The sequence below is a fragment of the Xenopus laevis genome, chromosome 1S (assembly GCF_017654675.1).
Source record: "Xenopus laevis strain J_2021 chromosome 1S, Xenopus_laevis_v10.1, whole genome shotgun sequence".
NCBI classification, from domain to species: domain Eukaryota; kingdom Metazoa; phylum Chordata; class Amphibia; order Anura; family Pipidae; genus Xenopus; species Xenopus laevis.
In genome coordinates, this window is record NC_054372.1 from 119,219,824 (window position 1) to 119,246,194 (window position 26,371).

The 26,371-nt window shown below is 36.8% G+C and overlaps 1 protein-coding gene across 2 annotated transcripts in view; it reads left to right on the forward strand.

The window, feature by feature from the left end:
* The window catches only part of LOC108706963 (phosphoglucomutase-like protein 5), a 77,679-nt gene extending 54,760 nt beyond the window's left edge, over positions 1-22,919 (forward strand). For both annotated transcript variants that reach the window (XM_041580145.1, XM_018243831.2), the window contains exons 7-11: positions 8,750-8,865; positions 15,672-15,807; positions 16,073-16,256; positions 19,339-19,473; positions 22,286-22,919. In XM_041580145.1, the coding sequence (XP_041436079.1) occupies positions 8,750-8,865; positions 15,672-15,807; positions 16,073-16,256; positions 19,339-19,473; positions 22,286-22,375 (661 nt within the window). In that variant the 3' untranslated portion in view covers positions 22,376-22,919. The remainder of the gene's footprint in view (positions 1-8,749; positions 8,866-15,671; positions 15,808-16,072; positions 16,257-19,338; positions 19,474-22,285) is intronic.
* Positions 22,920-26,371: the final 3,452 nt, after the last annotated feature.

Here is a 26,371-nt window from a genome sequence, read left to right on the forward strand (position 1 = left end):
CCACATCTTGGGTGGTGTTAATTCAAGGTTTCCCTAGTGTGATGGGACAGTTGCGCATGATTCATCAGAAATGATAGCACAGATGCATCAGCAAATTAGTCAAAGTAATGTTTTGATGCAAATATCTTTCATGAATAGTACCAATACACACACACATTTGCATACATTTTATTGTGCCAAATTTGCAAATTATGCTGAACATGTTTTTCCCACCATCTGTTATGTGGTGTCCACTGTCCAGCCACTCTCTAAATATCTTGGCCGACCCTCAACCACACCACTTGAAGCAATGATAAAGGGCTGGAAAAGCTCGAAACGTCGCTTAGCTTGAGGCACGAATAAAGCAACAATTTTTTCACCATAATCGGAGTGCTGCTGAAGTATATTCTTGCACCTTATGTGATGTGGCTACACTTGTCCCTTCACTTCTGGGTCCCTAATCTGGGTGAGGTACCGCCAGGACTCTAGTCCTTTCCTCTCCCCCAGTTGGAGCTCAGTTGCTCGGCTATACAACCTAAACCTGAGGTCGCAAGCATCAGGCTCTTCAGCATCATTCCCTTATTCTTCCTGTTAGCCAAAAAGGAAGTAACCTAATGATCTCTCCCTTATATCATCTCTAGCTTGGAAGTCCCCTTAACCACAGCTCCACCTAGTGACCATTTAGAATTGTCAACACTCATATAAAATACTTCTTACACACCTACTGTATTTATGACATTAGTTATTATGAGTTATTCACGTAGAAATGGTTCTGGAAATGGTTCTGAATGCAGGGTACAAAGATAATTCAGCCTACCACCTCCCATGTGTGTTTCATCACATTAACCTTGACTCTTGTTGGTGATGGGCACTAGCAGCATTACATTGCACAGGGCACGATTTAGCCCATGGCTTTGCTTTGGCTCTGATAACTGTATCTCTCTAGCCTGTTATAGAGCCTCTATCTACAATGAAGTGCTGCCTTGGATCTTGAGGTAGACAAGTTTCTGGATACCACTCACAATCAGAGAGCACCTATGCATGGAAAGTACAAATTGCATTTCCAAACTTTCAATTGCTTATGTCAAACATACAATCTGGGTTGAAAGTATACTCACAATGAGTCAGAAGCAGCCTTTTAACGATTAAAAGAGTGAATCATTCTAGTAGAGAAATTGTGAGATCTGGGGGTAACTTCTCTACATAAATCTAACAAATCAAATTTAGATTGAATATACTTTAGTGGAAAGATCGTATCATGTTAATCAAAATCCAGCCATTTTAATAGGACGAAGGGTGTATTTTGCATCCTCTATAATGTTTACCAGATGATTTGCATTTGCATTTTTGTCTGCTAATCTATGAGATGGATGACTATCTTATTGTATATGGCTTTACTGTTTTTGTTTATAATCTGTCTTCTGTGTTTTTTTCATGTTTTTGATGGCATGCTTCCCTGCAAGCTATTAGCTATTAGGAAGCCATCCTTATAATATTCATTTAAAGCCAATGGAAATTTTTCTTCATAACACAATGTATGCATTTATTTATCTATGACCTTAGATTTGTCTCCACCTCTGTTCCATGGCCACCGCATTTGAATATACTGTTCCTCTATGTTTCATATTCAGAATTCTGTTGTTTAACAGAATGTCCATTGTTAAATTAGACAACTCCATGGGATAAGCAGTACTTTCTATACAGATGGAGAGCATGGTGTTACAGATGATTGTCTTGATTCCAAGCACCTTATCACATCTATTTTTGAAAGCAATCAGGGACATCATATTGTAATTACACAACTAAATAAGCCATTAAGTTTTAAAAGCTTGTTATTTTGTCGTTCTGTAGTCTGTTTCATGCCACCTGTAAATTTATTTGCTTTTCAAATATTTAAGGGTAATTTTGTTTAGACATTAGCTTTGATCAGTATGTAGGATGGCAAATAATGAAAATAATAATGTCATGTAGAATAATGAAAGGCACTGATGTATATTTGAAGAGTTTTGGTAAACTGGCCTCTTTGTTGGCCACTGAGTTTACTGATGCTGACACAATTCTCACATTAAGAAGTACATGGCAGCATGATTTTAATACTATAATGATAAAACATGTATGTGTACATGTAAGTATATGTATGGTACATATTATTATCTAGAATGCTCAGGACCAGGGGTAAAGGATCTTTTTGTAATTAGGATCTTCATACTTTAAAATCTGCTAAAAGTCAAATATTAAATAAATCCAACAGGATTGTATTTCCTACAATATGTATTAATTATATCATAGTTAGGATCAAGTACAAGGTGCTTTTTTATTATTACAGAGATAAAGGAAATATGGTACTTTTAGGAGGTTATTTATCAAAATCCGAAAAGTTCTTGCTATTTTCTGAAAACTGCTCCAACCAAATCCGCACAGACTTCCTCCCCCCCCCTATTTATTAATACATTTTCACAATTTATTCTTGTGCGGAAAAAGTCACACTCAAATCGTACAAAAATTCAAATCCTGCATTTTTTCGGATTTTGTGCCCGAAAGATATGTTTTTTTCAGAAACTCAGCTCAGAAAATTGTTAAAGGGACATCTGCCATTCACTTTTACATGTTCTCGGCAGGTCTGTGTTGGAGTACTTTTTTCTCCAAAATAATTGTATTTCCCCCTTTAAAAGTCTGACTAAAAAAATTCAAAGTTTAATTAATAACTCCCTAAATGATTAATTAAAAATAAATAAATAAATAAAATGTGGGAGATGGCCTTTCCATAATTTGGAGCTTTCAAGTTCAAACACTATGGTCAATTTTATTGAGACAGTCAACCTGCTTGCAGGTTTGAAAGCATGGAAGGAAACTGAAGTTCCCAAATAAAATTTACACAGATATGGGAGAGTATACAAATTGTACCCAGGTCTGAAGGGCCCCTGTGTTGCAAAACAAATGTTGCTATGCTTTGGATAATCAGCACTCCACCTCCCTTCGCATTTTCATTTAACTGCTTAAAAAATGCATTTTAGCTGTTACTCCATTTAGGCTTTTGACAAGTATATTTTAAGAGTTTTGCCTTCCTTCATTTTTCCCACACTATGCTATGTGTAAGCCCTTAGCTTTCTGATCGGGCCAAGTTTATTTTTCCACACTCCTGCTACTCTTTGGAATGATTTACTGTACAATGTGATAAAGCCCCCAATTGGAAAATTCTAAAGCTGCTCTCAATTAATGTCTATAGTTTCTGACATGAATAGTAAGATATGCAATATAATAACTCTGAAAAAGTCAACCAACACACAAAATACCAGTGCTATCTTAGATATATAATCACAGTCAAATCTGGGAATCTCCTGAAGTGTTAGCGAAGACACTGGGGCCTGTGCTTATATTACAGTGCCACTTTTCAAGGGTTTATGGCTATGAATAGGGGGCCTGAAAAGGAAATATGTCCCATTTATATACATTTACATCGGTATATAAGTAAATATACTTTTAACAATCCTGCTAAATTTGCTTTGTGACTCTTCGCTATTTGCTCTCTGCCTGAGATTATTATTCCTACATTGATGAGGTTAGTATTAGCACCAGGATTTTCTTCTTTCTTTCTGTGTTGTCTCCAAGTATTCACTCTACAAGCCTGGCAAGATATATAAAAGATGTTTTTTGGACATACTTCCTATATTTGGACACCATGCCCTAATTGTAGCTTCATCTGCACCTTATGTCTGTGTTAATCTGGGTCTCACACAAGACCCCATTGACAATATTTTGTAATTTTCTAGTCTTCTAGATGACTAGAAGAATAATGGTGAGAAAAACAAGCAATCTGAAAGTTTTAACAAAAATCTATCCATAAAATTAATCTCATTACTGGTTAGAATGTGTCCCTGACTCATTCTATGTAGCCGAAAAGGAAGGCTACTAATTAAAAAACAATAAAAGAAAAGAAGACCAATTGCAATATGTTTTAAAATATCACTGGCTACTTTATACTGAAACGTAACTTTAAAACGTTAAATGATGGTAGGTGTTTATTGGGAGACAAACAAAGAAATACTATAACCAGAGAAAGGGAGCAGTCAAATGATAATAAAATGCATGTAGAAGAGTTGCTGCAGTGCATTTATATTGTTTATATGAAAACTATATGCCTTGCAAGAAATTACGGTTCATTTATCTTTACCCTTGAAGTGCTAGACATAGCACTTTATAACTTGCTCATCTAAATGACAGGCAGTAGGGGCCCTACATATCACCTCTCACCTGCCCCTCATGGGTACAGCACTGTCAAATGCAGGCAGTACTGTATTCATGAGGGAAGCACAAGTCATTTCACTACATTCTGTAGCCACAAAATCCATAATTTATATGGTAAAATGTCACCCAGCAGCACCAGTAAACACACTTATAGTATATTTTATGCAATGGAGCTAAATGCAAGAATCAAGAACTTACTTTAGAAATCTGTGGCCACATTTGTATAACATAGGCTCAGCCTTTGATGCTATCTTAAAGGAGTCACCAATAGTGGAAATCAATGTTAGCAATTAGCTACAAAAGACTATTGAGGATTTTAATGGATTTTAGAAGTTGAATTTAATAATTTAAGTACTTTGGTACCATTGCGCCATTTCCCCCAGCACTTCGAGCCGTAACTGCCAGTTAAAAGCTAGTTGTATGCTGTCTATTCTGCTTTGTGGCACCATGTGGGTTAGTAAGCCATACTTTAAGGGGAACACCTTGAACATCAAATGTGAAAAATACCCTAGGACAGCTTTTTGCTTTAGAACTACATACTATATTTATATTTTGCATGTTTAGTTAGCAATAAATGTTCATACATGCTGCACACTTTTAAGCAGGTAAAATACATTTTGTAACTGTTAGTGTAACAGGCATGTTTGTCAGAAGATTGCAGTATTACCTAAGTTGAACATAGCCAGAGGGGGGTCCTAGGCACTGTAAAATATAATGGTGTGGAGAGCTAGAAAAAGCCTTGGTCTAAGTAATATATGTTGACCACATGCAGGCCCTTGTAGCAGGCTTGTAGCCTACTTAGTTAAGGTAGCTACGGGCTGGTTGTAACCTGCCATAGAGGAGAGAGGCAACAAGGTTAGCTAGCAGAGGAAGCTGTGATCCCATTGAGGAGATTAGTGTGTGAGGTAGTACCCCATGGCAATTGTATTCCAGTTTGCTACATCAGAGTAAAATTAGGTTATAATGAACCTATTGGATTGTCAGTAAAGACAGGAGAGAAGTTGTCCACTGCTGTGCTGGCACAAAAGAGGTGAAGAAATAGGTTGCAACTATACCAGGTGGTACCCTCTTCAGCTTTCATGTGACAGGCTGCAATAAATAGACTTTATGTAACCTGCTGCTTACAGGCTAAAACGCTTCTTGGACTTTTAGTCATTTCCACACTGTTTTCCCCTCATGAATAATCACACTATTCCTGTCACCAAAAAATATATCTAATTCTAGTATAAAACCAAAATGGTCATAAAATCATTTGGAAAATATATAAAAGCATATTTGTGAGATCACATGAAGTGCTGTAGGCAACACTAAATACATGTCTGGAGTTGGGTCTCTTAGGAAAGCATGCCAGCCATTCTAAAACAAACAAATAGATTTTGGCAGCAGTCCCGGGGAACATGTCTTTATTTAATGCACACGGGCTGGCTTTAAAGTATGATGAAGTTAATAGTATATTGTTATTACAAGAGTGGTAAGGGGGGTAGAATGCAGACGTGTGATTGTTATGAACACACTGGAAATGTTCTCGATAAGTTATGAAGTTACCATACATGTCCCACTCTTACAGTATTTTAAGGTTTCAGTTCAAATATAAACAGGGTGAGTCCTGTGGTAGACAGTAAATTCTAAAAGCTCCCACCCACCACTTAGATCACCAGTTCAGTAGTCAATGGGGTGAAACTAATTAAAAGCAGAAAAGTCCAATCAGCACTGTATTTGTGGTATAAGTTTTTGGTTGAAACTCCAACCAAATGTGTCCATCTTGCAGGATTTACACAATAGGCTTGAAAATATATTCTGTGGGGAAGCCCAAACAAGAAAAATCCTGGTGCTCAATAAAAAGTGCAGAAACACATCCACTGTGTCAGTAACCCCACTAATTATGGTAATAAGAAACCTCTCTCTAGAGAGAGAATGCCTACTAGCCAAATATAAGAGGTATATTATACGCCAAACACAGTTAATTCAATCTTAAAAAGCGATACTTCACTGTATGGCATTATATGCTTTATCGAAGGTTGTAAAGATTGAATTTACTGTGTTTGGCCTATAATATAGGAATCCCATATAGTGAAGTATATCTTTTTAATTGTTAATAAAAGAGCCCCCAACTGGGTAAACACACAATTATCGAAATTTAGACAACTTTGAACCAATGTTCAGTCCAAGTTAATTCCTTCACTTGGTGCACCACGCTTCCTCAGAAGGATATAGCACTGAACCAAGAACCCAAATAAAGCATAGGTACTCCAGACTCCAAAGCAAACTGCATGTTTCTGGTTGAAATCCAGGCTAGCTGAATGAATATATATAATGAATGGATATCATTATATATTTTAAATGGTTTTCGAGTTATATATTAATGTAATTGCAATGAAAAACAGTATCTGTCCAATTATTGATATTTTCTGCACTACTGTCTCCAACTCCTGAAATAATGTTACAAGCCAGATGATGTTACTTTGGGGGTTATTTATTAAAGTCCGTTTTTTTCTAGTTGGACTTTTAAAAGGGAAAACACAATTTTTCATAGGAAAAAAAACTCTAATTTTTTGTGATTTATTAAACCCCAATGGTGTTAAAAGTCAGAATAAAAAAGTACTTCATCTCGGACCTGGCGAGTCTTTTGTAGAATTCAATGGCAGCTGTCCCGATTATAATTGGAAGTTATCCTGATCTGTGCTGGGTTTCGTTCAATAATCCAATAAGATCATTCAATAAGATTTAGTGGTTTTCAGGCTATAATCTGAAAAAGTTGCAGGTTTTGAGCGTCAAATATGAAAAAGTCACAGTTTGTATGATTTTTTCACGATTTTATCAAGTCTTTTCCTGCACAAGAATATTCATGTAAATGTATTGATAAATAGAGTGGGGAAAGTCCATGCAGATTTGGTTGGAGTGATTTTCAAAAAAAAGTGAGGACATGTTGGATTTTGATAAATATATAGTAGAAAATCGGATGGCAAACACTCTGGCAAATGTTCTCTCTGGAGCACTTGAGAAAGGAGGTTGTACCTCTAAAACGTCGTGTGTGGATCTCAATAAACTACAAGTTTTTTGCACATTTGCCAGAGTGTGTGCCATCTGATTTTCTACCATATATGGATTACTGAAACCAAGGTTTGCAGCAAGGTTTCCAGATTGAGCACCACCCGAATACACGCACAGGTTTTGCATTACCACTGATTGGATTTTGATAAACAACCCCCTTTGTTTTGAAGGTTAGCCCCAGAGGGAAAAAAAAGGCATGTAATTCTACTGCAATTGCATGTACATATAACCTTAAACCCACTGGCACATTTCAATATATATATGTATTGTAAAGTTGTTTAGAATCAAGCAAGAAGACAGAAATAATATGAGCGGAATATTCTGAACCCTTTGCTTTACCTAAACAGACATTCCAAGATATTATAGATTCTCCCAGCATTTTGAGAGTCATAAAATATCAACAAAATTAAAATCATCTTCCTCAGACAGTGATCTGAATCTGCAAGGAAGCCTTGCTGAAATTCAGTAGGGCAAAACCAATGTGCTATGCCTTTCTTGCTGTACTAACATGTATAGAACTAATGTCTGAACTGTTGGAATACATGCAACAGCATTCATGCTTAAACACTGGAGTATTAAAATGGTCACAAGGTGGCGCTGTGAATATTGTTAATGTATTATTGCAATGATCTTTGCTGTTGTATTACTGCACTCTGTTGTTTTTCTTTTGTCTCCACCATATTGGTTTTGATCTTGCACACTGTTAAATGTGCTCTGTATTATCCCTAAAGGATTCACAAGTAAATCCTTTTCCAAGTTGCTGTGCTGAGTGTTCCCTGTGTGATCATCATAAAGACCACCTCTGCCAACATGAACAACCTAATGGAAACTTTCTTTTCTATTCAGAGCAATAATGCAATTGCATATAAACATTGTAACATAAGTACACAAACCCTAAGCACCTTGACCAGGATATATTCCTACAATAAAGATAAATATCAATATAGAGGCTTTCAAGACGACAATTCATTTTTTAACATTGCTATCGCTGTAAATATATACTATGCCTGTTCTTTGCCTTTTCTGCTGTGGCACATTTAAACCCACATCGAAGGTACTGGAGCAAGAAATTGTAAAATATCTGTTTCACCAGAATGAGAGGATTGATAATGGGTTGAGTGCAGAGGACCTCTTGTATTTGTCTATATGTATTTTGTGGTCACAGCCTCATTGCACCCCCGCCTAATGGTTTTAAAAATCAGTGGTGAGCACAACTTTCCCTTGTTTGTTAGAGAGGATTTAGTCATGTTGCCATAATACTGTCAAGATGTTTCACTTTGCCAAATACTGGCCTGATAAAGGTCATCCTTCACTACTTTCCTTTCTTTACTGTCCCATCATATGGGAATAGCAGAATATATGTATGAAAAGAAAAACGTTATGTTGTAGCTATATCCGATAATACACAGCATCATCTGCTGGAGTACATTGAGAATGTTGATTCTTATATTAAACTTTGACTTTTGTTTTGCAGAGTTGCAAAAGCAATGAAAGTTCCAGTCTATGAAACTCCAACTGGTTGGAGGTATTTTGCAAATTTAATGGACTCTGGAAGATGTTCTCTTTGTGGAGAAGAAAGCTTTGGCACAGGTAAACCTTCCAAAAACCAGGACAGTAGACTGAATGAATGGATAGAATCTTCTACATTTGCAGTTTACAATGTTACTATATACTGCATTATAAGCCCATATAAGGATTTAATATATATATGATCAACGTAAGCCAAACAAATAGGGGTCTAATGGATCATAATACTTCTATTTATTATTTTGAGAAAGGCTGATATAACAGGCAAAATATGGACTTTGCATAATATTAACAAAGATAAAACCTGTGAGTGAGAATTTCCACACACACATATGTTTTATTGTTATTTTATCACTGCTTTTGCCTGAGTAAAAACAGACTCATGAAGCTTAACATCTATATACTGCATCTTAATAATGCACTCAGCACCTTTTTGTCCTTTTCTGGATTATACTCTGTATTCATGTTTTACAGATTTTTCCAGTCTTGCATGCCAATTATCTTATTTCTGGGGTATCCGTTCTTGATACATTGGCTTTCAGATGATTGCCCATGAAAGAAACTCTTAGGGGCAGATTCACTAAGGGTCGAATTTCGAAGTTAAAAATACTTCGAAATTCGACCCTCGAATTGAAATCCTTCGACTTCGAATATCGAAGTCGAAGGATTTAGCGCTAATCCTTCGATCGAACGATTTTAATTCAACGATCGAAGGAAAATCCTTCGATCAAAAAAAGATTAGCAAACCTATGGGGACCTTCCCCATAGGCTAACATTGACTTCGGTAGGTTTTACCTGCCGAAGTAGGGGGTCGAAGTTTTTTTTAAAGGGCAAGTACTTCGACTATCGAATGGTCGAATAGTCGAACGATTTTTCGTTCGATTCGTTCGATTTCGTTCGAATTCGAACGAATTTAACCAATTCGATGGTCGAAGTACCAAAAAAATACTTCGAAATTCGAAGTATTTTTCATTCGAATCCTTCACTCGAGCTTAGTGAATCAGCCCCTTATTGTGTGTTTCCTGATTTATGACATTTTTTTCCAATCGCATGTTGTCCTATACCTATTCCTGTCTCTCATTTGGACCCAAGTAACCAGATTGCTGTATTTGCAAAATGGAGAGCTATTAAATAAAAAGTTAAATAACACAAAAACCACAAATAATAGAAAATGAAAAACAATTGCAAATTATCTCAGACTATCCCTCTTTACATCATATTAAAAGTTAATTTAAAGGCGAACAACCCCTTTAAATGGGGAACCTTTAAGCAAGATCTTTTGCTTAACCAATATTAATATTTTCTCTTGGGATGCACCGAATCCACTATTTTGGATTCGGCCAAACCCCCGAATCCTTTGCTAAAGATTCGGTCGAATACCGAACCGAATCCGAACCCTAATTTCCATATGCAAATTAGGGGTGGGAAGGGGAAACCATTTTTTACTTCCTTGTTTTCTGACAGAAAGTCACGCGATTTCCCTCCCTGCCCCTAATTTGCATATGCAAATTCAGATTTGGTTCGGCTGGGCAGAAGGATTCGACTCCTGCTGAAAAAGCCCAAATCCTGGTCGAATCCCAAACCGAATCCTGGATTCGATGCATCCCTAATTTTCTCCTACTCCATTATATCCCGTGCCAGTGCATGTGTATCTAATTTGTCTTCTAACAAAGGAGGCTTTTACATCATGTTCTGCATAAAGCCATATGTAGATTGTGTAAGCATACACATAGGAAAGAGTCAGTTAATTGTAGAAAAAATATTGTAAGCCCAATAATGCTTCATCGGGTTGTGGGAATGTTTTCTTTAAAGCTTGAAAAAGTAGCTGAAAGCATAGAGATCAGAAAAAGGTTACAGTTGCACAACTGTGCCATGTGTCAGTTGCCTGGCATCCTTAGAAACAGTAAGGATAATTTTAGTGTAACTGCAGTCACTAATTGGTACTAAATGTGCTTGATACAATTGCATCCAATATATTAAAAAGTGAGCTATTGCGCTGAAACATGTTGTTTTCAAAATATGCACATCAAAATCCATCTGCACCATATTTTTACACGTAACTACGCCACATCAATTGATGTATGTTGCTGTTGGAGATATCGCCACCATTTGGGGTCGTACTAGCTGTGGCATGTAGTACTGTGTGCTTATGCAACAGGAAATTTTCTCCATGGCTTTCCAAATTCTTGACCACTTTTCCAAAGGAAGGGTGGCCTGTAGATCAGCCTACCAGAGTGTACAGAATGTGTGTAATTGTTTAGGGTCAAAAGCCTCTAGGCATTGATGACGGAAAGTTTCTGAGGGGCAGGTTAGGGTTATTTTCCAACACTGAGCCCTCTGAAATAGTGAAATCTTTGTGTTTCCTGACATTTTATTTAAGCATAGTACAGTTCTTTTACTCAGAATACAATTTTATCCAAAACTGCTTGATAAATGTTTTAAGTCTTATAAAATACTGAAAATTTGCTTTAGGAAAAACTAAGGGGTCAATATATAGACAGAATTTTCGCCAAATATGTTATCGCCAGTTTACTAACCTGCGGTAAATATAAATTTGCGAATTTTCTTGCGCAAGAATAATTGTTCGCCAGTTATCGCATTTGCTGAAAATAACGCTACGTACACATTAACGCATGGTTTACTAAACAGTGAAATGTGCTAAAGACAAAATTAACGCCAGAATATTCGCAAACTTTTACCGCCACCTATGTAGTGGCGTAAAAGTATGTTTTTCCCCAGAAAATTCTCAAGGGGCAGGAAATATCCCATAATACTGTTTTTTTTTACCTATCATTCTTTGCTGACAGGAGAGAGATCTGTAGCTATTGCTGACAGGATGTTTTGGCTTCTGCTTCTATCTGTTGCAACAGCAGCAGTTTCAGCTCAGAGGTGTATTATTGGCAGCGGGAATCACAGGCGAAGGATTCGTCAGCCTCCACGCTTTTTTGGTTTCATTGTGATTGGCTACATTAAACTGTGCATTTCTATGAAGCAAAGAGATTGAGTGGTATCATTTCTTGTTCCTATGATTCTATTGGCAGAAGGGTTTATATGATGCAGACATGTTTGATTGGTGTTACTCTGGTAATGTTGTTGGATGGTATTATCATCAGTCAATAAAGTTTATGAGTTTTGAAGATGCATTTCTGGCCATAAATGTCACAGTAAAAATTGCCATAATAACCGCCATAAAACAAGACTATTTTATAGCATAAATATTCGCAAAAACTTAATTTTTCGCCAGAAAATTCGCAAATCGCTAAAATTACCGCTAACGTAAGCTCGTTCCTTAACGTAGTTACCGCAAGTGATCGCAATGACTTCTGAGCGCATTGCTGTTTAGTAAACTTAGTCGCTGCGAATATTCTGGCGTAAAAATATTCTCAGCGATAACATGCGGAAACTTAAAGTCAGATTTACCGCACTTTAGTAAACGGACCCCAGAGTCACTTGGAGGGGTGCCAAAAATGTTAGGCACTGCAAGTTTTTTCCAGGGCTCCATTTCGAAAATCAGGGAGTGTGGCATTAATAGCACACCCATGGGTGGGCCTGAGAAGTGTGTGAGTAGTGTGACTTGCTGACAGTGTACCCTAGACACCCTTAGGCTGTGGGCAACTCCCTGCAACTCAGCAGTGGATAGTGACCCCTTTAAGCAACTTACCCTCAGGTGGATCCTGTGTGTCTACTGGTGCACAGATCGATCAGGCTGAAAGTAACAGATTGATTGCAGTCCAGGTTAATTGCCTCAAACTTCTTTATTCGACAGTGGTAGATGATATGGCTCAAAGCAGTCAGGTAGTATAGCTCTCCAAGTATAATGAGCACACAGTGGAAAACCTTCACACTTCCTGATATTGTCAGTAGATCCCTCTCAGGGTAGTACAGCCTGTATTGGTGATTTTCCCCAGCACTAGGGATCCAACGGGGTATCTTGCTCCTTGGCACTTTCTCTGCTCCTAACCACACACACTTGTGCCCCTGTCATGCAGTTTGATCACAGCAAAGGTGCCCAAACTACTCTGCTTGTTGGAGCCAGAAAGCTGCTCACTAAAATAATCTGCCACTATCTTTCACTCTATAACATAAAACTCCTACAACTAAATAAACTTTCCTATACTTGGGGCCTGATACAGTCCAGACATCCTGTACCCACCTCCCCACATGGTGGAATCCAGGAAGAGACCCTGAGCATGTGTGCACTTTTAAACACTGCCACCTAATGGGCAAACCTTGAACTACAATGGACCCAGGAAACGGGACATAGCTGCCTGGGTGAATCGATGGACCACTTAGGCGTCCAAATACAGGGGAAACTGCCTGAGTAAAACATAACTAAACCTCAGGCACTCAACAGAAGTAACGTGGTGGCATGGCTGGTCCCCCAGGCTGGTGCATTTTTTTCTAAAAAGGAGCACCTTACTGGGAAAAACATAATTAGCTGTTTAATTCTGAGAAGTGCCTAACATTTTGTTTCCCCCCACCACCACCTTTCCTTTCACTAGTTTTTGAACCTTTGCATTGTCTTTCACAGCAAAATTGCTTGAGACTTCATAAGGGTTGCCACCTTTTAGCCCATTGAAGACCAGACAGGGACAGAGCCTAATTTGGAAAACAGGGCAGGCAGTTTTGACCCATGCAGCTCTTCAAAAAAATGGGCTGTCCGATGGCAACCCTATTCATAGTGCTAGGTAAGATGTGTTGATAATTATGGAGCACTTTTTAATGAGAATTCTCTTCACAACCGATTTTGAAATGTAAAGTCCTTTGTCATTGTTAATAAAACACAGCTGCTAGAGGATGAAACTATGTAACCTGACATCGCTATTTTACAGCATCAGATATTTGCGCTGTCCAGTAAATAAATGTAGCTCTTCTACTATAAAAGGGCAGACAGCCTTGAAACTGTCTCACGGAGAACTGCCTTTTGGCAGCAGCTCTTGCAGATAAATGGATGATTTCAAGAAGCCCTCAATTTTTATAATAGCACAAGCACTCTGAATATTTGTTTAAATGAATAGTGACATCTTAAACATTCACAAGGGACTCAAACAGGTGCTTATCATTTAGATAAAAATGAACTTACTTTGCCTGGAAATAGATGATTAAGAATCTACAGCAGTATGTGTTTTAGCTTTTTTTTTTTCTTATGTGCCCAATGACTCCATGTAAAGTGCCTAACCCCCCACGCTTAATGGAGGGCTACATCCTGTAGGGGCATGCATGTTTGCATGTGGAAACCTATGGGTCATTCATATGCAATAAATAAAAGCAATATTTACCTGACAACTCTCTCTGTAACAACTATAGTTTACCCTGGTGGTCCAGTGGCTCTCCCTGGTGGTCTATTTTCTACCTTGTTCAATCATTTTCTACCTTGTTTTTTTTCTGTGTTTCGTGTACAAATTATAGCGAAATATTGCCTATAGCTGGTATTCAGCCTTTAAAACAGGGAATTATTTATAGATGTTTGTTAATTGGCTGGGACTTAAAAGCTCCTTGCTTTTTTAATATAGCTCCTTAGTTAAGGTTAAGTGCACCATGGTCTTATTACTCAGTCACATTGTCTGCTGGGGGACTTGATTTTTAAATGCAATACAAATTAGAATGCTAATAGATAGTGGAGGAAGGGAATTATTCACAGGTGTATGTTAGTTGGCTGGGGCTTAGGGGTAGGACTACACGGGCGTTTTTGGCGTGATCCGACGCAGGCGTCAAATCGGATGCGACGGAAATAAGGTAAGCAATACGCATTGTCGGATGGTGTCGCAGCATTGATCCGATGTGTCACGACTGTCGGATGCAGACGCTGCGCGCTGCATCCGACAGTCGTGTTGTGTCGGATCAACGACTTCATCCGACATTTGTATATCTTACCTTATTTCCGTCACATCTGACTTGATGCCTGCGTTTTTGTGAAGCGCGTCGGATCACGCAGAAAACGTCCGTGTAGTCCTACCCTTAAAGTTCCCAGCTTTCTCAATAGAGCTCCTGAGCTAAGGGTGATGATCTTACTACTCAGTTACATTGGTGGGGGACTTGATTTTAAATGTACTACAAACGTAGAATGCCCACAGTAGGAGTGTAGGACTCACGTACAATGAGGGACCTTTATGTGGCATGTGAGCTTACATATTTTGTCCAAAGTGTGGTACTAATCTAATTTTTTTGTAATAATTATTTTTAAAGGCAAACCGTGCACTGGCAATTTTTCTCTTTCTCATTGGTAATTTAAATTTACCCTACAAAGACCAAACACTCCAGTTTCACTGTTTTCCCCATTTAGCTCAAGAAATTACAATAATTAAAACAATAGGCAAATGGTAGGTTCAGAGACAAGCAATGTGTCCAAAGTGGTGGAACAAGATATTTTCTGGACCTGTAATTATTGGTGATTCATTCATACAGGTTGTTCCGGGTTCATACATTATATCAGTTTCCATAAATTCCAGAATGGGATAAAATTTTAAGGTACATTATAAATACAAATACTGGTCAAGTTATTTGGTAGACACCAAGAAGAAAAAAGGAACTTATTGGGATTCTTATTAAAATTATGTGTGTGCATGGAGATAATCTTCTCCAATGTTCGGGCTTACTCTTGCCATTTCTCAAGCCTTTTTGCAAAAAAGAGGTGCTGCAGCGATATTCCTGTGTGTCTATGCAAACCCCTGGCAAGGGTTTTCAGACTGCTTTGCACCCAACCTACAAGGTTAAATAAGATGGTTGAAGCACACACAATATTGTTTATTTAAAAAAAGTATCAGTGTAAGAGATACAAAACATTTTAGGTAAAATTTTGGATTCTGCAACGCTTTTTTTCTATTATCTTTGAAAATATTTATTTGTACCTTTGCTTTCAATTTTTATAGGATCTGATCACCTCAGAGAAAAAGATGGGCTTTGGTCTGTTTTGGTTTGGCTTTCCATAATGGCAGCACGAAAACAGAGCGTTGAAGAGATTGTACAAGATCACTGGACAAAGTTTGGGCGCCATTATTACTGCAGGTATCTTGGTTGAAAGCATAAACATAGCTATGGGGTTTTGCTGGCCACAAATGTATGGCCTTAGAATAATTACATTGTAGCACTGACCTCTGTATATGGGAGGCAGATAGCTCAGGGAAAACCATAGAACAGAGGCTATCCAGTACAAGGTATTTAACATGAAATTTAGTTTATGGAACTTGGTTAGCATCGTATTCAACAGGTTTATTCGCTGTAGGACTGTGGCAATAAGGCCATGAATGTCTATTTACTTGTTTTATTACAGATTTGATTATGAAGCATTGGATCCCAGAACTGCAATTTTTATAATGAAAGATTTAGAGGCTGTCATAACAGAGAAGTCTTTCAGTAATCAAAAGTTTGCTGTTGGGAGTCATGTGTTCAGTGTGGAAAAAACAGACAGCTTTGAGTATGTGGACCCTGTAGATGGAACAGTATCAAAAAAACAGGTAAGAAGCTGTTAAGGCATAACTACACTTTAACACAAGTGCCAGCAGACAAGAAATTGAAAGTGGTATTTTGAAGGACAAGCTGTGGTCATCCATACTAAATCCAGTGTTAAATGGATTCTATCATGATTTTTATGGTGTAGTTTTTATTTATAAATTCCACTGTTTACACTGCAAATAATTCACTCTACCATGTAAAATTTCATTTTTTTAGTTGTAATATTGGTGTGTAGGCTGCTATCTCAGGTCATTTTGCATGGTCATGTGCTTTCAGAAAGAGTCAGTGCTGCACAGTGGATATGTATGGATCTAAAGATCTGAGTTTTTAATTTTTTTTTAAATTCTAAAAATCTAATTCTTAGGGGGTTAGTTATTAAGCTCCGGATCTAGATTTTTAAAGAGGAGACGTTTTTTCTGTGATTTTTTTCTGATTTATTAAGTCTGATGGTGGTAAAAGTCCAACCAGTTTTTTTATGGTTTTGTATGTAGCTTTTGGGCAATTTTACAAAAAAAAATCGTAGGCTTCAAACGCAAAATCTGAAAAAGTTGTAGGAAAAAATGTATTGAAAAATAGGGGGGAAAGTGCATGCGGATTTGGTTGGAGTCGTTTTCGGGTTCTGATAAAAAACACTCTTACGTGTAGAAACCTTATAAACTTTGCCATGTAAAACCAGTCAAGGTCTTATAAAAGTCATCTAGAGCTGTGGTGATCCAATTTGAATTTTTTAGACATTCAGACTTTTAGAGCCAATTTTTTAGACATTCAGACTTTTAGAGCTTTTTGGATTTCTTTTCACTAGTAATTGTCTGATAAACTCAAATTTTTCGAGGTTTTAGAGGTATTTGTTTTTTTAGTGCATGTTTCAGCATTTTTTTCTGTTAGCAATTTATATATTCTCATATTTTAATAACTTTCATGGCATTCAGGGTTTTAAAGAAAATAAGTTTAATCATGGTTTCAAAAAGCTTAAAAATCTCGAAAAATGTTAGTTTTTAAATTTTTCCCCTTTAAACATCCTACCAGAAAATTCAGATAGTAAATAGTCCCCTTTATTTAGAACCAGTATGATTAAGTTGTTTGCAGCAGGAAAGAATTGAGGATGCATAGTGTGTATATACAGTATATATATATATATATATATATATATATATATATATATATATATATATATATATATCCTGTTTTGATACAAACATGGATACAATCAGCTTAGTGAAGTGCAATAGAAGACAGAGATACTAAGCCTCCTCAATCCTGTTTGCATAACCAATTAAAAGAAAAATTAAAAATAAAGAAAGAAAAATCCTCTGACTAACCGATGCGCCTATTTGAGCAGCTGCTCATCCTCCACCTGCTTGTCTGGTATGTGAGGATTGTTTAATACTTACATTACATCTGAAATCATCCTGGATAGGTGGTTTTGGAAGGAGTTATTGGGACAAAACATAAATACCATTGTTAATAGTAGTCCCATTGACCAGATGACACTTTCACACCTCTGGGATTTTCAGATAACACCTACCTGAAGAATTCAATGGAACCATTGGTGACTGTTTTCTTAAGGGGTTAAAGGCCTTGTATCCATAGCTGCCTACCAAATAAATATGCCATTCCTTCTTGCTGCCTTTATTTGTATCACAGCTTAGACTGCAGCATAATGCCTTTAAAGTATTTTCACTTTTATCTTAGTCAGCTAGCAGATCAGTTAGGCGACTTTCACATACACACAAATTTTGGGGCACATTTACTTAGTTCGAGTGAGGGAATAGAATAAAAAAAAGTTTCGAATTCCGAATTTTTTTGGCTACTTTGACCATTGAATTGGCTACTTCGACTTCGAATCGAACGATTCGAACTAAAAATTGTTCGACTATTCGACCATTCGATAATCGAAGTACTGTCTCTTTAAAAAAACTTACCGAACCTCAATGTTAGCCTATGGGGAAGGTCCCCATAGGCTTTGTAAGCTTTTTTTGGTCGGAGAAAAACCGTTCGATGGATGGATTAAAATCCTTGGAATCGAACGATTCAAAGGATATAATCGTTCAGTCTAACGATTTTTCGTTCGATCTAACGAATTGCGGTAAATCCTACGACTTCGATATTCGAAGTCAAAGGATTTAACTTCGGCAGTCGAATATCGAGGGTTAATTAACCCTCGATATTCGACCCAATGTAAATCTGCCCCTACGTGTTGATGGTTGAAAGCAAGGGGTTTTCAACCTCATTTACTATTGCAAGTGGACAATAATATATCTATATTATACTTTCTATAAATAAGATCTCCCATAAATGACACAGTTAGCATATCCCTTGTGTTTTATGTGAAAGTAGACCAATAAACAAGGTTTATTGTTAAACAACCCAAGCATTAGCATTTATTTCCAGTAATGTGGACGAACTGAACTTTTTCTAGCCAACCCAAACAAAAGATAACCCTCCCCCCACCTATGCCACAAAGACACTGCCCATTTCTGCAAGTACAAGTATGCAGGGAACTACTGAAGTCCCTGTTTTATTGTGCACATATTCTGTATATTGCTATTTAGGTTGCAGGTCAAATCTATGTAAAACCTGAAAAATCTCTGATTTAGACTTTTGGGTCAGACTTTAAAACCATTCAATTCAAGGTTTTACTGCAAGTTTTTTAGAGCTACAACTTAAGCATTCAAATTTCAATTTCCGAAACTCGAATGTTCAAGACTTTTTGGGTACAAAAAACTTGAAAAAAATTGCCATCTAAAAGCTGGCGAGTTCACATAAGAGTTAATGAGAGTTGTCCTAGGAAAATTATCCTATTTAAAAGTTTTTTAAAGTTTTCAGACTCATTTAAAATGATGAGTGGTATTTGAATGCACTGCAGTCTTTATTTCCATAAAAATCGCAAATTCTAGTAATTAGGCCCCTAAACTTTCAACTGATGATTGCAATATTTGCAAAAGTTTCAATAGGGTGTCAATTAGCGACTCCAAATACATTTAATTAAAATACTGTGAATGACTTTAAGACTGTAGGCAAAAATTCCTAAATAGCATTTAGTTATCCACTGAAAATGATATCCACACAATTATTTTTTTCTAGGGTCTTCGAGTTATATTTGCAGATGGAGCAAGAATAATCTTCAGAATGAGTGCCTCAGGTACCATGGGAACTACATTAAGGATCTATGCAGAAAGATATGAGAAGGATCCTAGCAGGCATAATAAAGAGACACAGGTAAATACTGTTTTCTGCTTCAAGGAATATCAGGTACATTTGTGAACTACCAAAGTTATTACATGTTTTAGTAAATGGGGGCAAGGAAAACCTTAATAATATAGCGAACTTCTTTTTGAATTCTGTGAAATGCTAAAAGAATGATAGTTAAAGTAAAGTGTTGTATGGCAAATCAATACAAACACAGGACTCCTTTCTGTAGTTATTAGTGATCTTATAGATAGGATTGTTTCAGAATAAGGTTATTCATTAAACAAAGCCGCTGCCTTCTTCAGTCAATGACTTATAGAAGTCACTGGAAAAATACAATAAATGTGGCCTTCAAAAAGAACATTATGATATTACAGTATGTGTGCTACTTAGTAGAGCAATGTCAAACAATAAGCATTGAGTTTTTTATACAAGGCTCCAACAGTTAACCATAATGAAAATGAAATAATGAGGGTTTTTTTTCTTGGTACAATGACCTGTCATTAAGAATAAAACATTTTCACATTACTTTAAAATTGTAAAATTCTTCAAAATCTTAGGTGTTACAGTTCAAAGCTGCTGCTGCTGCTATTCTCAAATTATTCAAAGCCATTCAGGCTTTGAAAAATGTGGGCATTCCCTGAAATGCTTTCCTAACTGGCAGAAATATTTTCCTGACAGTCAGAAAAGTATTAAGAACTTGAGACACCTTGAGTTCAAAATTGAGTATGTTTAGTAAAGGGAATGTTCACCTTTTGCAAAGTCCTAAATACATTTGTATATATTTATGAAAGACCCACAGAGTGCAGAACTTTTATTGTGTGTGTGTATATATATATATATATATATATATATATATATAATACATTATATCATATATATATTATATATATATTTTTTTTTATTTTTATTTTTTAAATAAAAGCCTTAGTAAAGACTGATGGAGACAGTGTTAGCCTTAACATTGGTGGAGGTTAAGATAATTTTTTTAAATTTTTTACATTTCTGTTTGAAAACAGAATTCATTGGTACTTACATAAACATTTATTGATTTTTAAGGTATTTATCATTAATTTTATGGCATGTGAGATTAGTCTTGTACAGTCAGACTGAGGCATATGAGCTGTCACACTGCTTGCTAAATTCCATTGCTTTATTGGCTATACCTTAATCACTAAATCTGATAAGGCCTCTGCCAGCAAACATTATGGATCTGTGCAATTTGCCATTCCCCGTCACAGTGTTTAAGCCTCCTACCATATACTTGTTTTTCTTCTTTATCAGGCCATCTATGTAATAGGTTTCTGCATTGTTTCATTTTAAAAATTAACTCTCATATCATGATAAAAGCAGTGCATCCCAGGGACCTATACTTATACTGAGTCTGAGAAAATAGTCCAAAGGTACAATTTGTTATGTAATGTATAAGAAGAAGATGAAGGGGAAAATGGCATTTGAATGCTTGGGGTCATTTAACAAGGGCAGGTATTTCTGGACAGCATCATGAACCTTTCTATCAGCACATTTTGGTGTTTGTGTGCATTCTTTTCTTAAAAGTGAACTGAAAAGGTTAATGAATGAACTTGTAGGGAGCATGATAAGAAAGGAAAACTGTGGAGTAATAAGATATGTGTTTTACAACTTGGGTAACCTTGCTCTGGAAATGAATAGCTTTCGATTATACTTAGCTACTAGAACAGAGACACTATGACCTACAGAAGGAAGCGTGTACTTGGTGTGCCAGAACAAACTGTCAGATTATTAAACTGGGAATACATTGAGTTAAGGCAAAAGGAAGACACACAAACATTCTAGTTAATATACTTTTGGTTACAACACTACTAGGGCAATGTAACAAAAATCAATAAAATATATGTTCAAAGTGAAAAATGTTCCTTTATCCGAACATTATTTACTTTTTTTATTTTCTGGCCAGATGTGTGCGTCAACAAACCTTTCTTTGGAGCTTACTGTACTATGCATGTGACTACCCAGGGTGGAACAAGGGAGGGAAAATGGATTCATGGCATTCTGGACCATATTAATACAATCAAAAGGCTAGTGATGTTGATCACTGGCGGGTGCCAAACTTATTTATACACTGCCCCCCACTGGTATTTTAAGCTTCCCTTGTATTTTAATATACATTTTTCAAATCTTTTGTACAAAGGTTTGTTGGTTGTAACCCTTTATTATCTGAGTAAAAAAAGTCATTTAAATCTAGTGTTGCTTCCAGAATGAAAAAGTGAAGGTTCATAAAGTTTCATAAATTCTGCCTAGCGCTTGGCAGCTTCAGTCTAACTAAATTGCCTGTAGCAACTAATCAACAAATAGCTTTGATCAATCTACTGCCAGATAGAAATCAAAAGCACCTGATTGGTTGTCATGGACAACTGCACTAGAGCAATTTACCACCTCTCTTTGTTAATTAGCCCCACTGTATGTCATTCCAAACACTTCATAATTGAGCTATCCACCTTATATCCCCTTTAAATTACGTTTTATTGGTTTATTAAGTTTTATGCTTGCTTAAAAGCTGCCGTTTTATCAGGCTGACCTCCCACAACCACTAATGGATTTCCTTGCATGCAGCAGAAAAACTAATAGCATGTAGTTAGCCCAATTTAATATAAGAAAGCATTAGGGTATAACAGTGTCTCTGTTCTTGTACATCTTTGTTTTTTTTTTATATTCTTCTTTGGTATTGTAAAACAAACCAAGTTTGAAACAATAATACTGAACAAAATACATTTTCCAAATTAAAATAAACCAAGAATATTACATATAATGGGAATGACATTATGATCTTAACTGATGACAACCATATTGCTTGTTTTCCCAGGTAGTGCTTGGCCCTCTCATAGCCATTGCTCTCAAGCTTTCTCAAATCCATGAGCGGACGGGGAGGAAGGGACCCACTGTAATTACCTGAACACACCCTACAGACAGCAACAAGGGCCAAAGACAATTGTGTGAAAGAATGATGTTTCCTTCGCCTTGCCAATGCCTTTAAATAGCTGTATATGTTTTATTTGAGTAATATGTAACGTTTTGTACTTACTTACATGCTATTATTGAACTGTGAACTGGAAAACATTTCCTGTTCATTTCGCTGTCAGAGCAGTTTTCTTCTCTCATTGCACCTAGCTTTCATATTCTAGTTAAGTATTATATCAACAAAGTCATATGCAAAATGTATATTTTAACAGTGTTGGATCAATGAATTTACTCTCTGAATATCAGCTATGCATTTAAGTGACTGTTAAAGGCACTTCTAGGTTATATTAAATGATTTCAGTACTTAGTGCAAAAATGTTTATGAAATGAACTTCTTTTGGGATACAACTCCCAGCATACCCCAGGATGCCCCTACCACACACATGGGGGCCCATTTACTAACCTCGAGTGAAAGAATAGAGGGAAAAAACTTTGAATTTTGAATTTTTTTTGGCTACTTTGACCATCGAATGGGCTACTTCAACCTTCGACTACGACTTCGAATCAAACTATTCAAACTAAAAATTGTTCGACCATTCGATAGGCGAAGTACTCTTTAAAAAAAACTTCGACCCCCTAGTTCGCCACCTAAAACCTACCGAAGTCAATGTTAGCCTATGGGGAAGGTCCCCATAGGCTTTACTATCTTTTTTTGGTCGAAGAAAAATCGTTCGATCGATGGATTAAAATCAAATTGCGGTAAATCTTTCGACTTTGATGTTCGAAGGATTTCAATTCGGCAGTCGAATATCGAGGGATATTCGACCGTAAGTAAATTTGCCCCTGAGATTTGTAGCTACAAAACATTGCAGTGCAGAAGCTTACCAATTAGTGATTTAAAATAAGAAAACCCCCCTTAAATGGGGCATTAAGTGGAAACTAACATTTTGATTGGTTCCCCAGCCTTTCTTGAAGTACACATCTTCAAGATGTATATCTATAAGGAAAACATTTATGAAATATAGATTTCTATATGTAATATGTTTCATTAGCGCAAAAAAACAAACGTTTGCAACATTGTTGGCTGATTAAAGACCTCACAATCGCAAACCATTTTTGCCACAAAATATTTAATGAAACTCAAGAGCAGGTGTTAAAGGTTCGCAATGCGCAATTAAGATTTGAAAGCAATAAAAGCCTAAGGAAGAATATTACATTGCGAAAGGCAAATTTTTATTTGCAAAGTTTTGCTCTTTGTGAATTTTATTACATTTCCCCCTTTGCCCCTATTTATAAAGTCAGTGTTAAAGGAGAACTAAACCCTAAAAATAAATATGGCTAAAAATGCCATCATTTATATAATGAGTTTATAGCACCAGACTAAAGTTTCAGCTTCTCAATAGCAGCAATGATCCAGGACTTCAAATTTGTCACAGGGGGTCACCATCTTGCAAAGTGTCTGTGACACTCACATGCTCAGTGGGCTCCGTGGGTCGTCACAAATTATCAAGCAGAAAATGAGGTTTGTCTGTAATATATGCTGATGCTACAAGGCTGATTATTAAATTCTGAAGCTAGCTGCACTGGTTTCTGAGCTCTCATGTAGTAATTATCTGTATTAATTACTAATCAGCCTTATTTTGTGACATTTAAATTCTATGTGTACTGTATATTGTGAGTTGGACTCTAAGCTCAGTAAGTGACAGCAGCGCAGAGCATGTGCAGTGAATCAGCAGAAAAGAAGATGGGGAGCTACTGGGGCATCTTTGGAGACACAAATCTTTACTACCAAAGGGCTGTGGTTGCCTTGGGCTGGTACAGAAGCACAAAACATAATGTACAACATTTCTAGCTACTTGTTTAGTTATGCTTTAGTTCTCCTTTAAAAGCAGTGGCATATCTAGATATTACTGGGCCCCACAGCAAATTATTTTTCAGGCCCCCAAAAAGATGTTGACCTGTTTTACCAATGTTTATTGAAACTGTACATGAGTTAGGGCCGCTTGGGCCCCTATACTTCCTGGGCCCTCCTGCAGTCACAAGGTCTGCTTCCTTTGTAATTACACCCCTAGTGAAAAGTGATGTCATGTGTCTATACATGGAAAAGCACAGTGACCAAAGTTGCACCACCTTTTCTGTAAAATAGCAGGAATTCTAGAAAAGAAGGCTCGCATTTCAAATAATTGTCAGGAAATGCAGGAAAAGCTGGTGCTTTCCAGACTCCTCTAGATTTATATGTACATGGAGAAACTTTAGGCTGGTATTACTTTATAGATATCAACCTCTAACTGCAAGAATGCAACAATTTTAACTTCATCCTAGCAAATCTCCAATCAAGAGCATTCTATGTTGAAGAAGTAAGCTTTTGCAAGGAGAAATAACATAGAGACAGAACATGTAGGGATATAAAAAGATACATAGCTGGATGCAAGCAATTTAAAACCATACATATTATATTCAGCCAGTGACGGACTGGGGGAGGTCCAGGGCCCACCAGGCTTCTGCATCAAGGGTCTACACAACCCACCTTGGCTCCCACCACACCCCCTCCAGCCATTGCCCTATGATATATCTTCTCTCCTTGTGGCCACGATAAGAACTGGGGGGGTATCAGGAGGCAGACAAGTAGCAGGTCTGTGTTAGTGGGGCCCACGAGGGCTAGCGCCCACCAGGTTTTTTTGTAAGTGTCCCATCGGCAGATATTATCTACCTTAGTTTAGTATAGATTCCTCCTGCTAGTACCAATGCACTTGCTATGGCACCACCTCAATGGAAGCTCCTCCATATGTTGCTGAGTCTGACTGCTAAATGTCATCATATAACACTGACTATCTATAAATCTATAACTATCGATTACTATATACACTATATACACTTTTTTTAGTTAATCTAATTTACAGATACAGATTTTGCCCAGCCACTGATATTAATCACCAATATGAAATCTTTGTTTGATCTAAATATAAAGATACCAAACAACAAAAAACTGTGGTGCTAAATGTTTCTAAATCCAGTAAATATGATGTGAATGCTCAATGCCCCCCCCCCCCCCGATAAAGCAGACTTTGGAGTTACAGTGTTACAGGGATTCCCTTTGTACTGATAATTTAGACCTTAGTGCACAGTTTGTACTGAGATATTCTACTACCTACACTGAATTGTGGCATTAGTCATTTTTTATACAACATAACATGCACATAATATGTTAGGCTAAACGTCTCCTTCTTAATGGACCTTCCCACAATGGCTTTTGCTTTTTGAGGGTGTCGCCAGCATTCTGCCAACAACAACTGTAATTTACATTGTAACTGATGTAAGAACCACTCTTGTTTTCTTTATGGGCTTTTAAAGCACTAACTGTGATATTATATGTCTAATAAAATTGGAATGTCAACATAGCATGATTCTGGCAATTATTTTTTCTTCTATAGCATAAACAGAAAGAAGAAAGATCAAAGTACATTTTGCTTTGTGTAACAGATTCATTGCATCAAACAACATGACCTGGATATAAGGATTTTAAGTTAATCATGTTATCAATGAAGCATTTTTGCTAAAAGGGCAAGAATATTATTAAGTAAGAAATAATGTGGCTGATTCCAAAGGCAGCTGTGCCAGCCCATAAGTACAGGAGCCCTATGAAACTGAAGGTCTATACCTTAAAAATTTACGTGAAATCTTGATACAGAAAGATGCTGGTGCTACTGACAAAAACATTTATGGGACCTATCGATCAGCACTGGAGCATGCCCAGTAAACACCTCATAAATCTCAAGTATGTATTGATCTGCAATTAGCATATATATATTAGCACATGATGCTTTTTAATCTAGTCAGAACTAGTCTGCGTCATAATTTCCTCATGTTATCTTTGTAGATTTTCTTTATGCCTTTCTAATTGCTTTTCAAATTACCATGATTAGTTTGAACTGCTTACCCCTTGAGTGTCATTATTATTTTATCATTTTATTGCCCTTGTAGTGCTACTCAC